Source organism: Trichinella spiralis (assembly GCF_000181795.1).
Source record: "Trichinella spiralis strain ISS 195 chromosome Unknown Scfld2, whole genome shotgun sequence".
Lineage (NCBI taxonomy): Eukaryota > Metazoa > Nematoda > Enoplea > Trichinellida > Trichinellidae > Trichinella > Trichinella spiralis.
The window spans coordinates 9,461,621-9,480,361 of NW_003526941.1; the positions used below are offsets into that span (position 1 = coordinate 9,461,621).

General features: G+C 30.6%; 6 protein-coding genes across 6 annotated transcripts; 2 read left to right on the plus strand and 4 right to left on the minus strand.

Annotated features, from left to right (window-relative positions):
* The first annotated feature begins 2,789 nt into the window (after nucleotides 1-2,789).
* Tsp_10945 (conserved hypothetical protein) lies at nucleotides 2,790-3,899 on the plus strand. The gene is made up of 2 exons (XM_003380920.1): nucleotides 2,790-2,810; nucleotides 3,156-3,899. The coding sequence occupies exons 1-2, from the start codon at nucleotides 2,790-2,792 to the stop codon at nucleotides 3,897-3,899; spliced, it is 765 nt and encodes a 254-aa protein (XP_003380968.1).
* Nucleotides 3,900-3,957: 58 nt separating this feature from the next.
* Tsp_10946 (putative proton-coupled amino acid transporter 4) lies at nucleotides 3,958-6,643 on the minus strand. The gene is given in 12 exon segments (XM_003380921.1): nucleotides 3,958-4,056; nucleotides 4,741-4,886; nucleotides 4,911-4,940; nucleotides 5,030-5,202; nucleotides 5,258-5,433; nucleotides 5,491-5,586; nucleotides 5,599-5,760; nucleotides 5,826-5,910; nucleotides 5,981-6,073; nucleotides 6,131-6,219; nucleotides 6,284-6,374; nucleotides 6,432-6,643. The coding sequence occupies 12 exon segments, from the start codon at nucleotides 6,641-6,643 to the stop codon at nucleotides 3,958-3,960; spliced, it is 1,452 nt and encodes a 483-aa protein (XP_003380969.1).
* Nucleotides 6,644-7,355: 712 nt separating this feature from the next.
* On the minus strand, nucleotides 7,356-10,053 carry Tsp_10947 (hypothetical protein). Its single transcript, XM_003380922.1, has 5 exons — nucleotides 9,987-10,053; nucleotides 9,636-9,788; nucleotides 9,038-9,134; nucleotides 7,584-7,638; nucleotides 7,356-7,361 (listed from the first exon to the last, which is right to left on the minus strand). The coding sequence occupies exons 1-5, from the start codon at nucleotides 10,051-10,053 to the stop codon at nucleotides 7,356-7,358; spliced, it is 378 nt and encodes a 125-aa protein (XP_003380970.1).
* Nucleotides 10,054-12,629: 2,576 nt separating this feature from the next.
* On the minus strand, nucleotides 12,630-13,685 carry Tsp_10948 (putative WAP-type 'four-disulfide core). The gene is made up of 5 exons (XM_003380923.1): nucleotides 13,592-13,685; nucleotides 13,333-13,485; nucleotides 13,134-13,271; nucleotides 12,866-13,009; nucleotides 12,630-12,778 (listed from the first exon to the last, which is right to left on the minus strand). The coding sequence occupies exons 1-5, from the start codon at nucleotides 13,683-13,685 to the stop codon at nucleotides 12,630-12,632; spliced, it is 678 nt and encodes a 225-aa protein (XP_003380971.1).
* A 2,576-nt stretch (nucleotides 13,686-16,261) lies between these two features.
* Tsp_10949 (conserved hypothetical protein) lies at nucleotides 16,262-17,546 on the plus strand. Its single transcript, XM_003380924.1, has 3 exons — nucleotides 16,262-16,600; nucleotides 16,667-17,081; nucleotides 17,128-17,546. Exons 1-3 carry the CDS (start codon nucleotides 16,262-16,264, stop codon nucleotides 17,544-17,546), a joined length of 1,173 nt encoding a protein of 390 aa, XP_003380972.1.
* A 730-nt stretch (nucleotides 17,547-18,276) lies between these two features.
* Nucleotides 18,277-18,669, minus strand: Tsp_10950 (Bis(5'-adenosyl)-triphosphatase). Its single transcript, XM_003380925.1, has 2 exons — nucleotides 18,499-18,669; nucleotides 18,277-18,420 (listed from the first exon to the last, which is right to left on the minus strand). The coding sequence occupies exons 1-2, from the start codon at nucleotides 18,667-18,669 to the stop codon at nucleotides 18,277-18,279; spliced, it is 315 nt and encodes a 104-aa protein (XP_003380973.1).
* Between the last annotated feature and the right edge of the window lie 72 nt (nucleotides 18,670-18,741).

Sequence of the window (18,741 nt, forward strand, 5' to 3'; positions counted from 1 at the left end):
TTTAAATTTGAGCAAATTTAAACTTCTTTTTTTTCAACTCTTTAAACACAACCTATCCTTATTATACTGCTTATTTCAAAGAAAAAAAACCAAATAATTATTAGATTAATAATAAAATGAAGAAAACTGTTAAGCATGCATGAAATAAAATTGACTTGGCCAAGGCAATGAGCAAGTTACCAACAGGGGGCGCAAGAAGTCTAAATTAGAGGTTGGAAAGGAAGAACACGCAAGCAAAGAAATGAAAATGCATCCATCGGCCAAAACTGACATTAAGAAGAATGGACGGACACTTTTGGCAATCATGTACGGTTGAATAATTTATTCATACTTTAACACAAATTTCGCGCGAGTTAATGTGGTCTGCGTTGTTGGTTCGACCATTTCTCAAGAGAAAAGTGATTTTCACATAATAATACCAACACTTCACATGAAAACGTAAGTGGCGAGTGATCTTTTTTTCAATTTTAATGTAAATCCGTTTCAAAACTGATCGACTGATCAACTTTTCGCAAACTTAATAAATCTGTCAGCTGAAAATGCATCTATAATTTTACACTACATTATTATACTACTACTTTGCAGTGTAAGTTCACATATTTTGATTGCCACTTGACAAATCATCTAAAAAACTTTCCAACATTAATTTTTAAATGACAATATTCGTAATAAATATTGCTTGCTTTGAAAACATTTATACATAAACTAAAAGGATGAAAATGAATCTAATATCATATTTAATATGCAATATAATATTCATAACTTTCAAAATGTCAAAATTTTATAGAATTTCAAAACTTTTGTGCATGTTTCTTTCAAAAAATATTATGAAACAGTTCTCAGTTCAAAATAGATGCTGAAAGGATTTTCTCTGAAGTTGAAAGCTTTCTCAGAGTGAATAACCTTTTGCATAAGGTAGGATTAAAGTTTTTGTATTAATAATAATGATAATATTTATCATTATTGTTGATTTGTGAGGAAAAATTCCCTCAAGCTGTCTATCCTCTCTATCAGAGTTGTTCCCAAAGTTGGAGCCTAATTGAATTGTCAATCATGCTGTGCAATCTTATTTATCCATGTCTAATCATTGTGGCATCCATAATCAATTATTTATCATTATGTAATGCAAATGAATAGGAACAGAGTGAAAAATCAGATTAACCAAGTATATTATTGTAATACGCACAACAACTGTTTATTTCGGCGGATGGAGAAAATTAAATTATGACATCGTACATAACAATTCTGTTTAAAATCTTCAAATTTTACAATAAACAGAAATTAAGTAAAAAATTACCTATTAAATAATATCAAAATTACATTAACAAAAAATTCAAATAAAGTAAAAATGATGATTTTTTGAAAAAATGATTATTATCTGGTTCAATTAAATTCAATTCTGCAAACAATTTCATTATCAGCAAATTTCAACTAAACAATGTGAACAATGTAAAATTATACAACTGTTAACATAATTAACAACTACTCGTTGTGAAGTATTTAGCAAAAAAATAATAAAAAATCACCCTGTATTAAATATATCCGTTACTATGACGAGATAAAATATGAAATTGAAAATGTGGGAGAAAATTGAAAATTACAGTAAAAATAAATAAATTTCTCATCACCGCTCTATCTGATATTTGATCTTTAATAAATTTAAAGTTCACACCGGAAGATATTGAAATGAAAATTACAGTCAGATTTTCATCAATATTTTACAAATAAATGATGTCAATGCCAGAACGATAGACTCAATTTTCAATTTAAACAACCTGCAGCAATTACTTCAAATAGAAAATATGACGTGTTGATTGTGCTTTTTGTTTTCAAAATAAAAATCAATCACCTAAACATTGCAGTGATGAATGCACTGAATGCAAATCACCATTTCATCGGAAATTTTAATTTCTGTAAACGATACCGTAAGAATTTCAATTTCTGTGTTCTTTTCAAATAAATATTCATTCACACTACCATAAACAACACAAAAAGAACTAGTATTATATACTCTTTTTTTATATTCAATATAAATCGACAAACAAATTTTAAATATAATCCACTGAATTGTAAAATTTATCAATTTATACACACACTGATGATTGACAGATTATCATAATTACTTTCAGTATTATATTAAGACATTGAACGATCCAATTTTTTCCAAATTCATTGTATAAATTCTAATCTATATTGAAAATGAAATTATCTAAGTAAGAATTCATGCAAAGTACAGAAAGAAAAGATAATTCATGATAAATTTTCACATTCACCTTAATCTGCAAAACAACGGTTTTTTCAACTCATAACTAATCACATTCAATTTATGTAGTATCTAAAACTGTCATCCAAATTTTCAAATCTATTTTCAATAATAATCTATTTTTTGCTTGGATAAAAACAAAAAAGAACAACCAAGTGAAAAACAGGAAATAATAAGAAGATTAATGCCGGTAGTTTTGATTGAATTGGATGTCGAACGCTTCTCTCATTCGTGGGGCATCATACAATTAAGCGTGATTATTTTCAGATGAACTAGTACAATGACAAAATTGTACTGACTTGAATTTAAATCTATTTTCATCTAGGAAACGACACTAATCCCATTGCCACTTAAATCTAACTTCAACTAAGTGATAGAGCTGAATTTAGCAGATTCTTTTATAATTGACAAAAATGAATCATTTGCAAACGAACAAAACCCATAATACTGGTACAAATTTTAACAATAAATCTAAATAAATTTATCTATTCCATACTGACTACACACACGTATACCATTAATAAAAATGCATACATGCATACTTAACGTACGTACGTACATGTGCATAGGGGCCAAGACAAAGTACAGAAAAGAAAGATGACTGATTTTTCTCCTACTCATGCATGTATGGATGATACTTTCCAATTGTTAAAATTCCTTTCTCGTTCAGGAAAAAAATTATACTAAATTGTACTTGATCATCTTTAAAATCGATTAAAAATTTAATCAAACAATTGTAACACGTAGAAAAAATGTAGAATTAATTATTTGAAGGAAAAAATCTCTTCATTTCAACAACTTTTACATATTTTTGTTGTAGATTTATCATGACCAACAACTGGACGACAGAACGTTGGCATTAGAAAACTGCTGCAAAGAAAAATTGCTTTAGAAAAATATTAATCAAGTGATGGATTTTTCGAAACAATCAATTCATGCGACTATTTTACTGCTGACATGCTTTGCATTGTTGAAGAAGACAGTGGTCACTCAAAGCGGTGGCAAGCGTTGTCCTGTGGAACAGCTGATGAATTGTTTTGAAGAACTTTTTCCACTGATATCCAACACAGATACAATGAATTGTACATTTTACAACCGTTTTCGAAACTGTTTCTACTTTCCCGGTTGTACTGAACAACAAGGAGCATCAGTTGCAAGCAGAACCTATTTGAAACTTATTGGCACCCATTTGCCAAAAGAATTATTCTTAGCGTTGGCCGCAAGTTGGAAAAATACCTGCACTGCTGAACAATGTGATCATCCTCCACCCAAGAAAGACTGGTGCCATCACATTATGAATGCCACGGATCAGGCTACTGATGAAAATACAATGAGTGAAATGGAAATGATTTGCAACAGAGTTTATAAGAAAACTTTGGAACCTTACGTCGCATGTCACAGATTGCAACACATGCTAATTCAGTGGCATAAATTCAGATCTGCACGATGTGGACCTTATTCGCCGCAATGCTACTGCAAAGAGGTGCAACTTCAAATTGAACTCTGGTGCAATTTGAGATGCCATATACTGTTTTCATCCAGGGATTCTTCAACTTTTCGAAATCCAAGTGCCATTGCCGCTATAATAGTGGCCGTGCTTCTCGTCTATTTACTTTGCTATTGTTGGATATTTTGAAACGGATCTTTATTCCATCATTAATTCTTTTTATTCTTTAAAATGTCGTTCTAACTATTCAACAGTTTCGCTTTGTACATGCATCTGTTTCCAAATGTTGCCATTGTGCCGTATTTCTAATATGTTCACACAGTACAAACGCTTCCAAAACCATCATCTTCCAAAAATGTATAAAATGATTAAATTCATTGCTTCTGTTTCTTTCACAAACAGGCGTCATTTATGCAAAGACTGAGAAAAAATATTTTCTTTATTGCTCATTTCCACATCTTCCACGAATTTTGACTGCATGATCATACAGTCATTATGCAAGAAATGCGTGCAAATCACGCTTATAAGTTTCATTCAAAGCCCGATGCAATGGAGAATGAAAAGTGGAAACCATTACATTCAACCATAAAATCAAAAATTCGAACTTCAAAACTTCAAATTCGAACAAATGCCAAAAAAATAAAATGGACGAACAAACTATTTTTTAAGCATACAATAATATGCTCTGGAGAACAACACAACCAACAATCGTGCCAAAATAATTACAATCAGACTGTGTAGAGCGCAAGAGAAAGTGGTATAATTTTCATTTTGGAAATTTCGAACTACACAATTTTGGGCAAGATTTCAATTTGAAAACAAAATTTCATCAGTGAGCTTTGAGAAAGAAAAATACTGCTTATTTTGAAAACTAACTAAAACAACAATGCACAACGTTGCATTCTGGCAGTTATTAATGAAGAATTATTACAATTAAATAAGCTGAACTAACACAAAAATGCTAAAAAGCTGAATGGAATTGGAAATGTTTTCAAGAAAACGATTGAACTATTGCATTGATAGATGTAACCGTTCCAGCAATTAAGCCAGACATGCCGAACAAAATGATAAGCAAATTTTTGGTTATCAACCAACCAGGGTTTCTGTCTGGTGAATATTCAGTGAGAATATCAATTATTGGAGGAAACAAAAATGCTAATGTAGCACCAGTCAATGCTCCAACCAGAGAAATAAATAAACCTAATCTTGGTACAAGAGCGGCAAGCATGACTAAAATTAGTTTTTCTTTTCAACAAAAGAGAATGAAATAAAACCAAGCTAAATAATAAGAAGAACAATAATCGAAACGAACAACTTACATGTTAGAAGGACAAGTGCAAATCGACAAATATATTCGGCGAATAGATATTTTTTCGACGATTTAATGCGCCTCTTGAGAATTGCCGAAATCACCTCCATTGGACTGTAAAATTGAAGTGGAAAACTCAAAGTGATCGTCAATGCAACCATCACTTTTACGGCTTTGGCCAAGCTGAACAAAAATTTGTAAAATTATTTCGTAAAACACAATAAATAACACAATTTACGGTTCATCTGGTAAATTCAAAGTAATGCTTCCTTGACAATCGTCTCCATATTTTATATATCCATAAAAGCCAACAGCAGTTGATAGAATGGTTATGATCCAATAGCTGGTGTTGATCACTCCATTCCAGTGCAATAATCGAGCCGGTGTTTTGCACCGATTTTCAATGGGCAATATCTAAATTTTCGATTGATTAATTTTGCATAGAAAGCAAATGTGAAATGGAATTATCACTGTTCCAGCGGATGAAAATGCAAACATGATAGAGCCGAAAGCAAGGGGCCACCTTTCCGGAGTTTGAATTGCCGGCAGACGTTGCCAACTGGGAAACTGATCAAATACATAATAGAAAACAATCGCAAAAGCGACAACGTAGACGACGTTGGCCAGTGTGCTTGGAATTGAAAGCCATTTCAGTTGACGAATTGAGCACAGAACCATCTCTACAGGAAGTACAAATGCTATATATGCTACAATGGGCAGCGTTCCGTGTGGATCTACAGCCTAAAATGTTTCAATAACAACTCAAACGCCCAAAAAACGCAATAATAAAATATGAATAAAAATACTTGACGAATATTTTCAGCTATGAAAATAAAATAAACAGAACAAGAGCCAAACTGCAACAAGTACAACATGCCATTGATCATTTCTCTAAAAAAAATATTCAAAAATGAAACATCATGTTCTAAGTGTGAAAATTGACCAAAATTATCTCATTTACCTGAACGTGGAGGCGTATCTTCGAAATCTTTTTGGACCGAGATTTACGGCAAGTTCACCCATTTCACCGTAATCAACGGCTGATCTTCCAGATCTTGAAAAATACAATGATTACTCAAAAAGCTGAACACAAACAATACGCTTCATTTACTTTTTGCATATTTTGTGCGCACATTTTACCATTTTTCTTATACATAGCACGTTGATCAGATTAGTAAAAACGACCAAAGCACAAGCAAACTGAAATTATCATAAAAACTGGCAAAAATAATAACAATTGAAAACAACAAGTAAACACACACACCCAAAGACCAGAGTTGCGAAACGCTTCGGGAAGGGATAATATTCCAGTGCCGATGACAGCTTTGATGAGATTCATCATCGCCTGTTCGTCTCTGAATTGGAAAAAAAACAAACAAAATAAAAGACCAAAAAAATACCAAAGCACTTACGAAACAGCATGCGGTATGCTTCCACGGATGCTGTGCAATTTCGCGTAGAATGTATCATCTAAATCCACAGGAGACGTGATCACTTCCACATCAAATTGTTCAGGACGCCTTTTTTTCTCCTCCGGTCCATGACCGGAATCTTTTTCGATCGTCATCAGCGGTTGTGAAACCGCCTTCAACTCTACAACATCAAAATCGAAATTAACGCCCATGCTTGTACATATTTATATATATGTATGCTTTTTCTTTTATTTCAACAACTGCATATTTTAAATGCACATTGTATATTTCATTGAAATAATAAGGCAAAATAACACTTTCCTAATAATACGTTTTAAGAAAAAATATGCAAACATTGCAAATGATAACCGAATAAAAAACAAATTCATCCCATTCAAAACATAATAATTTAATAATCACAGCTTTATTCTCTTTAGAAAACAGTTTTTTTTGAATTCATTATACATGTACGCTGAAAATTAACACATGATTTGGAAAAATAATAACACGCTGCGAAGAAACCACGATCAGCTTAAGATGAACAATTTTCATTTCCTATAAATAATAGGTTTTACATTCTGGCAACTTCAACGCACATATGGCCTCAGATCAAAATAAGTTTTTTTCCTCAAAAGTATGCGTCGTCAGCCAAACTATCAATAAGAATAACAAATTACACTTCCTATGCACTAATACACAACTTATAATTTTCAAAACGCCGTATCCAACCCTACTAAACTTATCACGCATAATAACAGTTATTTATTTACTTCAATTTTCTAAATATTTTAAACTATAAATTAAAAATTTCACTCCATTTACACATTACTGATAACACAGAATTAGAGCAACTGATGATGTTTAAGAAAATGATCCTGTTAACAGACTACTACTTGCTGTTGTCAGTTTTGAATTTGAATGAAATCACAACTAAATTTTATAGAAAAAGAAAAAGTAGAACAATTCTATAGGAAATGAGCTAACAATAATTTTTGATTTCATCATTGCTTCAGCTGTTGTTACAATCACAACAGGAAATGCCAAGCAATGTGCTCATCAGTCAAATTCAACCATAATATATTCGAATATTTGTCAAAGCTGTCACCAACATCATACAATATATCAAAAATTATACAATCCTATCAGTATTACATGCATAACAACAACAACAACAACAACAACAATAACAAGAAATAAAAAATGTTCGCTTAAAAACAAAAATATTTTTTTAAAAATGAAGGAAATACGTTGAAATGTGTCACTGATATGAATTATGATAAATATGTTTTTATATAACAACGTTTACGAATTATAATTGCTTTATCGAAATTATTTTCAGTTTCATCCACTGAGCTATAATCAAGCTTAAACGTCAGATAATGTACATGATAAAGCAGATGCAAAACATTCACGCTTGATTAGCAAATAAATAAACCAAAATTTACCATCGCATTATCTATCACTCGCACTGAATAAACATACAGTCAATGGCATAGGACATTTACAGAGAAGCATTTTGAAGCGCTTAATTTTTTTCCCATTAACTGCTATAAGTAACATTAGCTGCTTTCATGTATTAAAAAAACATTAAATATTCTACACATATTATAATAAATGAAACACAATAATATAATAATATATACAATGAACGGAAAAGCTAACATATAGCTTATTTAATAAATCTATGCGCCCACAGTGAACAACAGCGTTAACACCACACTTTTTATTCAAAAGCATTTTATTGAGGCTTTAATGCAAAAGATCACTGCTTGATTTACCTGTTAGATTCAATTTTTTCATGATTAATAAAATCAAGTTAGATACGTCAAATCAGGTATGAATATGCATCAACTGGTAAAAGTTAAAAAGTTCACCAGTTCTTATTTCTACGTGCGTACAGTATGAAAACATTCAAGCTCCAGATACATTCAAAAAAAACAAAGAATAACTAAATAAAGTAGAAAAATACGACTAATATAATATATAAATGGATTGCTGTTGATGTGATATTTTTTAATTCATAATGAAACTTGAGATTTTATTCAGATATAAAAAAAGATTTTCTTAAACTTCCAATATAGCACTGTTTGACTTGATTTGCATATTTTACAGAGAAATCAAGTAAATCACAATTAGCAGTTATCAGAATCAGTGTAAATGGAAAACAAGTTTTAAAGTCAACACAAATAATATTTGTGATGATGATTCGACAAGAATAAAAGGCAAATTCAATTGCTCAATGACAGGAAGAAGGTCAAATATATCAAATGAAATTAAACATTCTAAAAATGATATACTTTGACAATTATTTTTTTTCAAAAATTTTTTCCCGATTAAAATCTCAGTCATGACAAAAACCAGAAATTGTTCGCTTTTCCCGTTTTGCACGTTTTTTTGAATCTCAATTATTTTACTTATATTGAAAATTTTTTATTACTTTTGGAATGATAAACTAATTATATAATGAAAAATACTGAAGAAGATAAAGTGGAACTTACTTTCAAATTCCATGATGAAAATTAATTCAAACTGCTGCTATCTATAGATACCATATGAGAAAGAAACAAGGATAAAAAAAATAAAATAGCTCGCTTGTTGAAATAGACAGATAGATGGTGGTGACAAGCCGTGACGTTGCTTTGTTTGATGTCAATGAACGCGTCAAAGCAGGTTCTGTTTGAATAGCAAAGAAACTGCTCCCTCCTTAATTACCTCAACCAGCTTATTAGCAATGATGCAATTCTGCATCATTCTTGCCTACAACATTATCGATCTTCATGACGCAGTTTTCATTGTGATCTAATTTGGCACTGACTGATTTCGCTTTCCGTTATTTGAAAGAAATCAGCAACAATAACAACAAAATAATTACTTTAAATTTAAATAAATATTACTTTGTCAACAACACTATACGTACATTATATGATTACGATAGCAAACAGTGCGCATAAATATTCCAATTATTGCTTCTATATTCAAATTAATAATTTCAAGTGAATTTTCTTAAATTGAAATTTCATTTATGTGATTGCCTTATTAATCTGCAAATTCTATGCTATGGAAATCGCTTCTGAAGCTCATCTACTTACGACTTTTAGCGCTGAATCAGAAACCAAGTTGCCTAAATGAAGATGACCTAGAGGATCTTTTCCAGAAAATGATGAAAGCAATGATTCTAATACACCACACACCAGCTTGATCAACCGCAGCTGACGCCCCAGCCGTCCCAGTCTTTGGCACAATCAATCATCAGGCGACAACTGTGATTGACCCGCTGTATGTTCAGTGAAACGGATTCCCGGTTCTGAGAACAGTCAGTCACCCATGCAACTGCCCCAGGCACAGAATACGGTGAAGCTTCACTATATACAAGAACTTGGATAGCATACCGCACCGTGAATTTATGAGTTTCTTATCGTTGTTTAAATATAATGGGATGAAAAGTTCATCTAGCCCTATGGTCAGCTAATACTGCCCTCAATTTTGTATCTGAATTAATAATCAATGATAGAATACTAAATGACCTCTACCAGGAAAATATTTGAAGACACAAACGAGTGCCTTGTAAAAAATTATGACAATTGGATTTTCGAAGCAAATACAGTCCACTCAACCTGATCATCATTTCTGAAACAATTCTGAATAACCATTATCTTCTCATCATTCATTGAAAAAATTTACCTAAATCAACAAACATTCTATTTCAATATTAATATTTAATAGATCTACACTGCATTTAGATTTACATTTACATCTACATGCATGCATGCACTTACTATTTATTACTATTACTAATTCTAGCATATAGATGAGAAATGACAGTTTGTTTTTGAAATATTTCAATTATTTTACAACACATATATAAAAAACATGAATTAAAAAATGAGCAGTTTGAATTTTAAATGCTCTCAAAGTAGCACATTGAAGAACTGTTTGCAACAAACCATCTACGTCGTAGCAAGAGTAATTTATATGTTAATTCTGCAAACATTGAATTATATTGAAGATAGGAATATTTGTATAATTTTAAACGTTAAGAAAAATTCCTGACACTTTCAAATGTTATAAAATATAATGGCAATTTGATTTTAACGACAAATCTGATAAAAAAAAGTAACAAAACACCTCAACTCAGCTCGCGGAATAAACAGAGTAGACTGATTAATTGCAAATTGTAGTGAAAAATTAATATAAAATTAATTTAAAAAGTTTTTCAATTATATAAGGGTGTGAAAAAAATTTTGAAAGATAATAATCGTAAATTGTATCAAAAATTAATAGTTGACGAGTAGAATAAAATCATCCGATAACTTACATGCTATTATGAAAATGATGAATTCTTTGTAAAGATTATAAATTTCTGTGAAACGAGTGAAATTACATTACTCAATGCTTATATTCAACTTATGAATATCATTTACTTCGGGCATTATTTGTTTGACGAATGCAATTGATCTGATCTGGTTTTGCTTTGCAATTATCGTTAAGCTTAATTTCACACCTTCAATACTACCACCAATTATTATAAAACAACTTAAAGAACAAAATTTTTTTTGAAAAGCTTATTTTAAATTTAAAATTTTTACATATTCATGCAAAGTTCAATATTAGCATGGTGAACATTTTAAAGAATAGACAAAAAATAATAATAAATACCTTGACGCTTGAAGATTTAATCTTTCCGGATCGCTTCGAAGATGCTATTCTTCAGCAGTTTTGTACGCCTTCAATTGATGATATTTCGTCGTAGGACGCAGTTGACAAACTGACAGGCATCAATTTTGCCAACTTTTAAAATGGCTTTAAAATCTGGTCACCGTACGATAATAATGACAATGCTTTGATGATTTGAAACGGAAGAAATATCACTGCACTCATGGATGTTAAATTTTGAAATAAATATTTCAAAAAAAAATAAATAAAAAGTAAAAGTTCACCCAGTTTCAACATTCAAATAATTTCAAAATGATGCAATCGAACGGAAAAAAAAATTCTGCGCAATACAATCAATAATTTGAAATTTCATCATCAATTTTGCATGTAAAAATTTGCATATTTACATAACAATTATCGTAGAGAATTCTTTATACGATGAAGATTTGTAAATATTTTTGAACTTCTCGCAAACGTTTTTTTCTTCATCGTATAATTATGAATTAAGCTGAATTTTCTATTAAAGTCAAATATATTAGACATAAATAATAAATGATAGTGATGGAAAGTTGCATGAAATACTGTGCTCACATTTTCTCATAAGTATCTGTGCTGCATCTCATCATTGCAATCACCTAATCTTGAATTAAAAAACATAAAGGAAATTTTTATCACAATTGAAAATGTCAATCCAAATTATTGGAAAATAAAATCAAAATGAATTCATTTGAATAAATTTAAATAATTATGAATATGTTTTTTTGTGAAACAATAATTACTTTTAAATAAATTCAATTCAAATTTGAACTTAGCAATTAATTTACTTATTGCATCATTACAGTCCATGCGTGATTATTTGTCAGTTCAAAGTGTCAAATTTACAACCAGTTGCAGAAATTTACTTGTAAACAATCATAAATGGAATTTTTACGTCAAAATGAATTCACATAATTCTAACAGGATGTTCAACAGGTATTAACTCTGGGAAATTTAAAATAATTTCTATCAATAACTATAATATGGTTATTCATTAATTGAATTATATTAACATACTAAATAAATAATCAATTAGATGACCGAAAAAAGTGAATGATAAAAAGTAATGACCAAGAAGTTCAAAGAATGAAGAATTTGTTTCATTCAGAAAAGCAAAATTTCCTATTTCTGTAATTAATTAATTGAAAATAAAATAAATGTTCACTTCCTCAAACAAATGTCATTTAGCAACTGTTGAATAATTGGCAATATTGCAAGAATTTACTTTATCAACACTGGATTATTTATTGCAAAGCAAGTACAAATGTTACATTTATAAAATTCATATACTTGGTCAGGCATTTTTTCATTTTAAACACTTACCTATAACTTCTTCTTATTACACTTAATTTCACTCCAAATCAAATAATTATACTCAGTATGATCTGCTTCGTTTATTGTGTACTACAAGTGCTGAAAGAAGACTATAAGCTAAGTATAATAAAATGAATATGTCATTCGCTTTTGCAAATTAAACTACGACCGACAGAGATATAAAAAGATGCTGTTTTACATTTCTGGAAACATGCATCTTTTACCAAGTGAAGTGTTGCAACACTTCTGACTTTCTTCACAATCACCGTCCATGCTGCAACGATCGATTGTTGTAGCACCAATAACACTCAAATACGGTGGGCATCGACCAGATTTTACCACAGCTGCAAAAAACAAATAAATAATTTCATCAAAATACTTTGTATCAAAAAAAACAATATAAATTTAAATAATAAAATGAAATGTTATACGATGAACTGTCGTTGTTGTTGTCGGCTGCATAATACCAGTGATTTTGCAACACCAATTATTATAGCAGTGTTCATCCCAGGCACATTTCCCATGATTGCATTTATGAATAGCTCTATTTCCGCCCGGACATAATCTGTACCAATCTGAGTTGGTGAAAATAAAAAAAAACCGATGAATACAAAATTTACCTCTTTATTTATGCGCCAACTAGATAGCACTCGTTTAAATTATACTTGCCAGCTACTTTTATTTTTAATTTTTAATTACCTGTAGTTGGTGATGAAGTTGTGTAGTAGTCGGTATTTTCACAACATTTTCCATTTTCACAAGTGTATCCTGGTGGACAAGCTCCATACTGGCACATGCTAGAAGGTAGTCGTCCATCTCTGCAAGCTGTATGTATTTCTGAAGAGAAATTTGTACATTATTTTAAAATTTGTTAATTCAAAGACACATTTTATATTACGTGACTGGGATGGTGATGCCGCATATTCGTTGTTCCAGCAGCACTTGCCATTTTCACATTTATAATTAGGAGGGCATATACCAGGATCACAGGACTGCGATGAAATCGAGCCATCTTGACATCTGCTTCGGCTGTAATAGTTTGGTTGGTTACCTAAAATTAAAAAAAGTAATAAGAAAGATAATTTTATTAAAAAAAACAACCAAAGATTTGAAAAAAAAGCTGTAGCATAATTATAGCATATGCAAACAACACTGACTTTTTTGCTTTCTGAGGCACATCTTTCCGGACAGCGTTTCACAGCAAATCATATCACCGCTGCAGTCCCTATTATCATAACAGGGGGTTGCCATTTCTTCTCTCGAAATAAAATTTTTTGCCGGACAATCATTGTTAGTAAATGCTAAAAAATTATAATAATAAAATTATAGATAAATAATTTGTAAATTAATATTACATCGCATGGATTGAGTTTGCGAAATTACGTTGACACTAAGAGTGAACAGAAAAAGAAACGTGCAGGCTGACATTTTTGAAATCAAATGAACGCAAAATAACTGCTCATAACAACCCATACACTTATATATGTATATATGTATGTATGTATGCAAACAAATTTTCTAAATTTGAAATACATGATTGGTTACTTTAAAAACAAAGAAAAGAAAAATGGTTCAATCATGTAGAATAGCATATAATAAAAGTAAAAAATTTCAGTTGTCAAATTTGAATAGAATTCATTCATAAAAATTTGCGCATTCATGCAACAACAATCGCGGAGAAAAACAACTTTCCACTTTCAGCGATATGCTTTTTGAAAATTAATGTGTACCTCAAATTTATAAATCGAACCACAAAATTAGCCATCAATTAATTGCGAAGCTTATATAAATAAATATCTTCAAAAACAAGCTGCGCTCTTTTAGCAAAAGATGAATGTTTTTCTGAAAATTCCAATTTATCACTTAATTCAGCAAAACAAAAAAAAAGATTCAAAATAACAACATAATAAATCAACCGAATATCAATAGTTTATCATTCGTACGGCTTACTGTATTTCACGAATTAATTTTACACTTACGTTAAGATTGAAATTGAATGGATTAAAAAATCGAAATAAAATAAATAAAACACTTCAAATAAAATTTTGCTAATTGATTTATTAAATATTAACATCTTTTTTTATTCGTACTTTTATCCCAATGTTGGAAATTATACTTCTGAAAAAATGGGCGTAAAAATTTCCAATTCACTCAGACTAAGACGTTTACATGATAAAGTTTCATAAATTTTACAACAACTAAAATAATATAATTAAAAATTATTTGCTGTTTGTTTCGGTTCAATAAAAACAATGTGCGCAATATCAAAATCGCTTTTCGGACGTTTCAAAGCGGTCCATGTAAAAAGGACTTGTTTACATTTTACTAATAATAGAAGAGCAATTGATCACTTCGTTATAAATTTTTCGACTTCAATACTTTTCTATTTTAAAAAATCTTCCCTTCTCCTATCAGATTTTTACCAACAACTGCTAATTTATCACGTAGAAAATTAGAAATGTTCTAAAATGTTAATATAACTGTTTTGGAATTAAATTTTTCATTGATACGCTATTCAAATGTTTCGTAAGTGCAATTTTAATTTTAATTTAAATAAATAGATAACGAATTTGAATATTTATTCAACGTCATTAATTTATTAATAATTTTTAAAAAATGTATTATTTTCATCTACATTTACACTAAAAAAAGAGTTGAATTTAAGCAACAGTTATATTCAATTTCTAAAAATTTATAAAAAAATTATTTGAATTCGGAGACATTTAATTTCGTAATATATGATAAAGAAAAAGAAAAACATCAAATCGCTAACAAAAATATTAAACAATTTTTTGAAAAAATGTAAAAAATTTTAATAAATTATATTCGAAAATTTCAAAATACATACCAGGTCAACGTGGAGAATCAGTTCATTGTTTTTCTCATGGAACAACATCTATGAGTCCACTTGTTAGGCTGGCTCATAAGTGACCAATAAACGGCTAAATAATGTCGATGTTGCGTTGTTGGATGATGACCTGATTCTCGTCCACCTCAAAACAGAAGACCAGAGCTTTCTGTTCTGATGCAGCAGTGGAGCGAAACCCACTACATCTATGATCTTGAACTCTGACCTGATTTTTGTCAGCATTATGTGTAATTCAAGCAAATGGATATAAAATAAAATCAATGAAAAAAAAGATAATTTGAATTTTGTATTCAAATCACAAAACTGAAAAGTATTAAAAATATATTATTCTTATTTCAAATCGTTTCAAAATAAAAAAGAAAACAAAACAAATTGAACTGCCCTACAAAACTGATGTCAACAGTAACCTGTCAAAAGGAATTAAAAAAATTAAGCAGAACTAAAAAGTTCAGTTTAATATAATTTCAACTATTTAGCATTATTTGTACGTAACAACAACAACAATAACAACAACAACAACAACAACAACATTTTACTAGTTGTTCAGTTATCGAAAATATGAAAATTTAATTAATGATTTTAAAAATAATTATTGAAAAAATTCAATTAAAATATAAACTTGTGCATCATAAAGAACTATCATTATGGTAAAATTGAATTTAAAGATAGTTTTAATGTCCTTTCTGCAAAGAATAAAAATTAGATCAAATCTACGGTACAGATATTGACAAGTAGGTAAATTTGTGACCGTTACCTTGCTTAGCGGATTAGTCAACAACAGTGGTCGTCGTGTTGTGCTGTTTTATCGTTATTATCCATCGTTGATGCTTTCCACATTTGTCATTATCTGTTAATCGAGCGTCTTTTTTTGCTTTTCAAGAATATTTTACCTTTCAACAACTGAACTGTTCATCAAAAACAGACGCATATACTAAATTTTACCTTTTCCACAAGCATTATGCAATCGACTATGCCGCCCGCTGCTCTATTTACTTATTCGGCATTGTCGCCGGTAAAAGAGCTTGAAAGTCAAACCCAAAGCCTTTCAGTGTGTGACAGCCAGCAAAATGGCGAAATGGAAAAGAATACACAACGATGTGGCAGGAAGAATATTGTGAACGGTTTCGGTTTGATAACGGCTCTCAGCAATAAGACGGGCTTGATGCTACGCTTGCCAACAATTGCGAACGAAAAACCAAAAGCAACTTTTGTTGGTTTCAAACTGTCAGTATTTACTGATCGAAAATTGCGTGATTTGAAACGTGCATTTCACACTGGTCAAATTGTGCAATTCAAGGTATAAATATTATTGCATGTTCATATTTTGAAATTTGTAAAAAAAATAACAAAGACTGTTTTGTAGGCGTACGCAATAACGAGACAGCCGAATGAGAAGTTCATTCCGTGTGTATATTTAGCGTCACAGGTTACGCCCATGAGAAGTGAATCGAGAAAAAAACTTCCGGATAATTTCATTAGAGTTGCAGAAGAGATTTGGTTGACGTTCAAAATGAAAGCGGTAAATCACATCTTCAGTCAGTACATTTTTGAATTGCCCGAATTGGGTGGAATGGAAATGCTCGCGTTGGAATATTTGTTGCAAATTTTCGGCAAATACAATTCCAAAGAAATTACACTGAAAATTATCCACCTCAACATGTGCAATTGTCAAGAGGATCGAATTTACAAGTACTGGGGTACAAATTCCGTTGTTCGACACAAATTCCTCCAAGACCGATGCCATATTTTTTGCATAGGTAAGCTGAAACGTGAAACTGGTAAATTCCAACTATTTTATAATTAATCATTTGTTTTTTTTTCTAGGAGATCACAAAATCGGTTTGGTATCGTACGGTGAATATGAAGCTTGTACGACCGTTTATCAAGAACTACGTCAACATGGTGGTTGTATGGTAATATCGGATTTGTTTGAAAAATATCAACATGAATGGAAGAATCTTTCAACTGGTACGACAACTTTGCTCGGCACTTCATGTGAACAATTCACTAAGTTTTTGTCAAACCGTCCCACATTATTCAACGTATTTCCCAGCAAACGAGATGTAAGCTTGCAAGCGCATTTGGGATTTTGTAATTTCAAATCATTTCTTGAAAATAACTTTCACGGAAATCTCGATGGATCACCTATTTATATGCAAGTATTTCCCCAAGTGGAATCGACGGAAACAGATGAACAGGAAACGCTCAGCACTGACCACACAAAAACTGAAATATCACACTAAACTACAACCTTATTCGGTATGTCTTAGTGTTCTAAGAGAGAATTACGCGGAAAAAAGTAAGTAAATAATTATTCCTTTCAAAAAGCATCAATTGATGATGATTCAATATTTTTCAGAAATGTTGCCGTCCTTCCATTACAGGTATTTTCTTGATGCAGCAGTAAATGTAACAATCCCAATACTACTACTACTGAATGTACATATAACCTGACGAAATGGAAAATTATGAATGAAAATTTTCAAATCCGCACAAAAAGAACAACACCCACATGAAGCTTATACATATTTTTTTAGAAAAATATAAATCCTCTATTGTTGTATAATAAACATTTTTAGTCTGCATTTGCATCTTTTTTTTGATGAAATTGAAAGAATGCGTGATAATTTGAAAGTTCTGCAAAAATCAGCAATTTTAGTTCGAAAATGCATCCTATCCTTCTTAACAGCTAATATATATATATATATATATATATATATATATATATATATATATGCATATGCACAGTAAACATTAATTTCAACTTTCAAATAATTAAAACATTTATCCATTAAACAATTCTCTGTAAGTAGCTGATTCACGATTCATTTCATCTAAAGAACGCCAGGATTTTTCTGCAACTTCTTTATCGTGCCGATCAAGCTAAGAAAAATACGCAAATGCTCAACCAGTATAAAGTATAACCAGTTTGACAGGATTAAATATCACTCTGCTAATCTTAATAAATTGAAATCAGTGTGCTTTAATGCTATTATTTCTCATTTTAATAATTACACTGAAAGAAAGGTGGCGTGAAAATACACATACCACACTGTAGATTTCATCGTTGTGTTCGAAATCGCCACGTCTTCTTGGCAATATATGAACATGAAGATGCTGGAACAACAAAACAACAACTTAGGAAAATGTTTCAAATAATTAAATAAAAAAAACTCGTATTAAAATATTTTTCACTTTTACTGTTTGACCAGCCTCAGGACCATCTTGTATGCATACAGTGGATGAGGAAGTTTTATAAAATTTTGCAAGTTTTGATTCAACCAACTGAACGCAATTAAACAGATCGGCAATTTCATACGAATTCAATTGAGAAAGCTTTTGCACAAATCTCAAAGGAGATACCAGAGTGTCTTAAAAGCAGAAAAAAGAAACTTTTTTACAAATTCATTTGAAATATTTTTTTCTTTGAACAACAAA